Consider the following 1,123-nt stretch of genomic DNA (forward strand, 5'->3'; position numbering starts at 1 on the left):
CTGCATTGAAAAACCTTGTTCATGATGATCATAAGACACAGAACCAAAACCCTCCATCACAGGAAACATGTTGTCATGAGAATGAGATATTTCTGTTTTCACCTTCTTTTCGTTATTATTATTATTATTAAACTTGGAAACTGATTTTGTTGTTTTTGAATTTTTCATGAACTTATAAACTATCTCTTCCAACAACCCTGATGATTCTCTCGGAAAAATTTCCGATTCTTCATCATCAATAATAATATCTTCTTCACTAACTTTCTCAAAGTTAGAAGCTGAAGATGAAGAAATAGTAACGTTGTCGATTTTGTTTTGAACAAAATTAGAAGGAACCAAAAATGGGTTCGAGTAAGAACAAGTGTTGTTAAGATAATCACGAAACAAAACCATGTTGTTAAGAGAAGGATTAAAATTAGTGGAAGAAGATGATGATGGAGAGAAACAATCAGCACCGTTGAAATTGGTGACGTGGAGGTGTTGAGGAATATTGAAGGGATGAAAACGGTTTTGATTTTCGGTTGGTTCGGGATGATAGAGAAAATTGGTTCGGGCTTTGGTTCCGCGCATGGCTCGGGCGGCGCAGTCATAGGCGCAAGCGGCTTCTTCGGCTGTGTCGAATGTTCCAAGCCAGCGGCGTTCTTTTGAATGTGGGTCCCTTATTTCAGCAGCGTAACGGCCCCACGGTCGGCGTCGGACTCCGCGGTATCGTATTGTGCCAGCGGGGGAACCGCTGGTCTTGTTGGTTGGTACGGCGGAGTAGGAAGTGAGGTGGTCGTTTGGATGTTCCGTCGGAGACATTCCGTTGAGACGTCGGAGTGCTTGTTCCATTATGTGGTAGTAATAAATATTTGTAATTAAAAGTCGTTTGAGTGAGTAAGAATTTTGAAAGAGATTTCGTGTGCCTTGTTCTTATTTATAGTGTAATTCGTTGAGGTACTGCATGCATTGCTGGCACACTGACACCATATGTCGAGTTACTTTCTTCACAAAAAAGATATTGGTAAGGGACAAATGCTATAAATTAAATTAAAATATTGGTATATCAAATGTCAACAAACTCATGCCTTTTTAAGTCTCATTAATAAGTGGTTAAATTGTTAAAGAAATAAATTAATAGGTT

General features: G+C 38.9%; 1 protein-coding gene across 1 annotated transcript in view; it reads right to left on the minus strand.

The window, feature by feature from the left end:
* LOC101499315 (ethylene-responsive transcription factor ESR1-like) overlaps nt 1-867 on the minus strand; it is a 2,498-nt gene extending 1,631 nt beyond the window's left edge. The window contains exon 1 of the mRNA XM_027336849.2: nt 5-867. Within this exon, the coding sequence (XP_027192650.1) occupies nt 5-831 (827 nt within the window). The 5' untranslated portion in view covers nt 832-867. The remainder of the gene's footprint in view (nt 1-4) is intronic.
* Nucleotides 868-1,123: the final 256 nt, after the last annotated feature.

Source organism: Cicer arietinum, chromosome 7 (assembly GCF_000331145.2).
Source record: "Cicer arietinum cultivar CDC Frontier isolate Library 1 chromosome 7, Cicar.CDCFrontier_v2.0, whole genome shotgun sequence".
In the NCBI taxonomy this organism is placed as follows: domain Eukaryota; kingdom Viridiplantae; phylum Streptophyta; class Magnoliopsida; order Fabales; family Fabaceae; genus Cicer; species Cicer arietinum.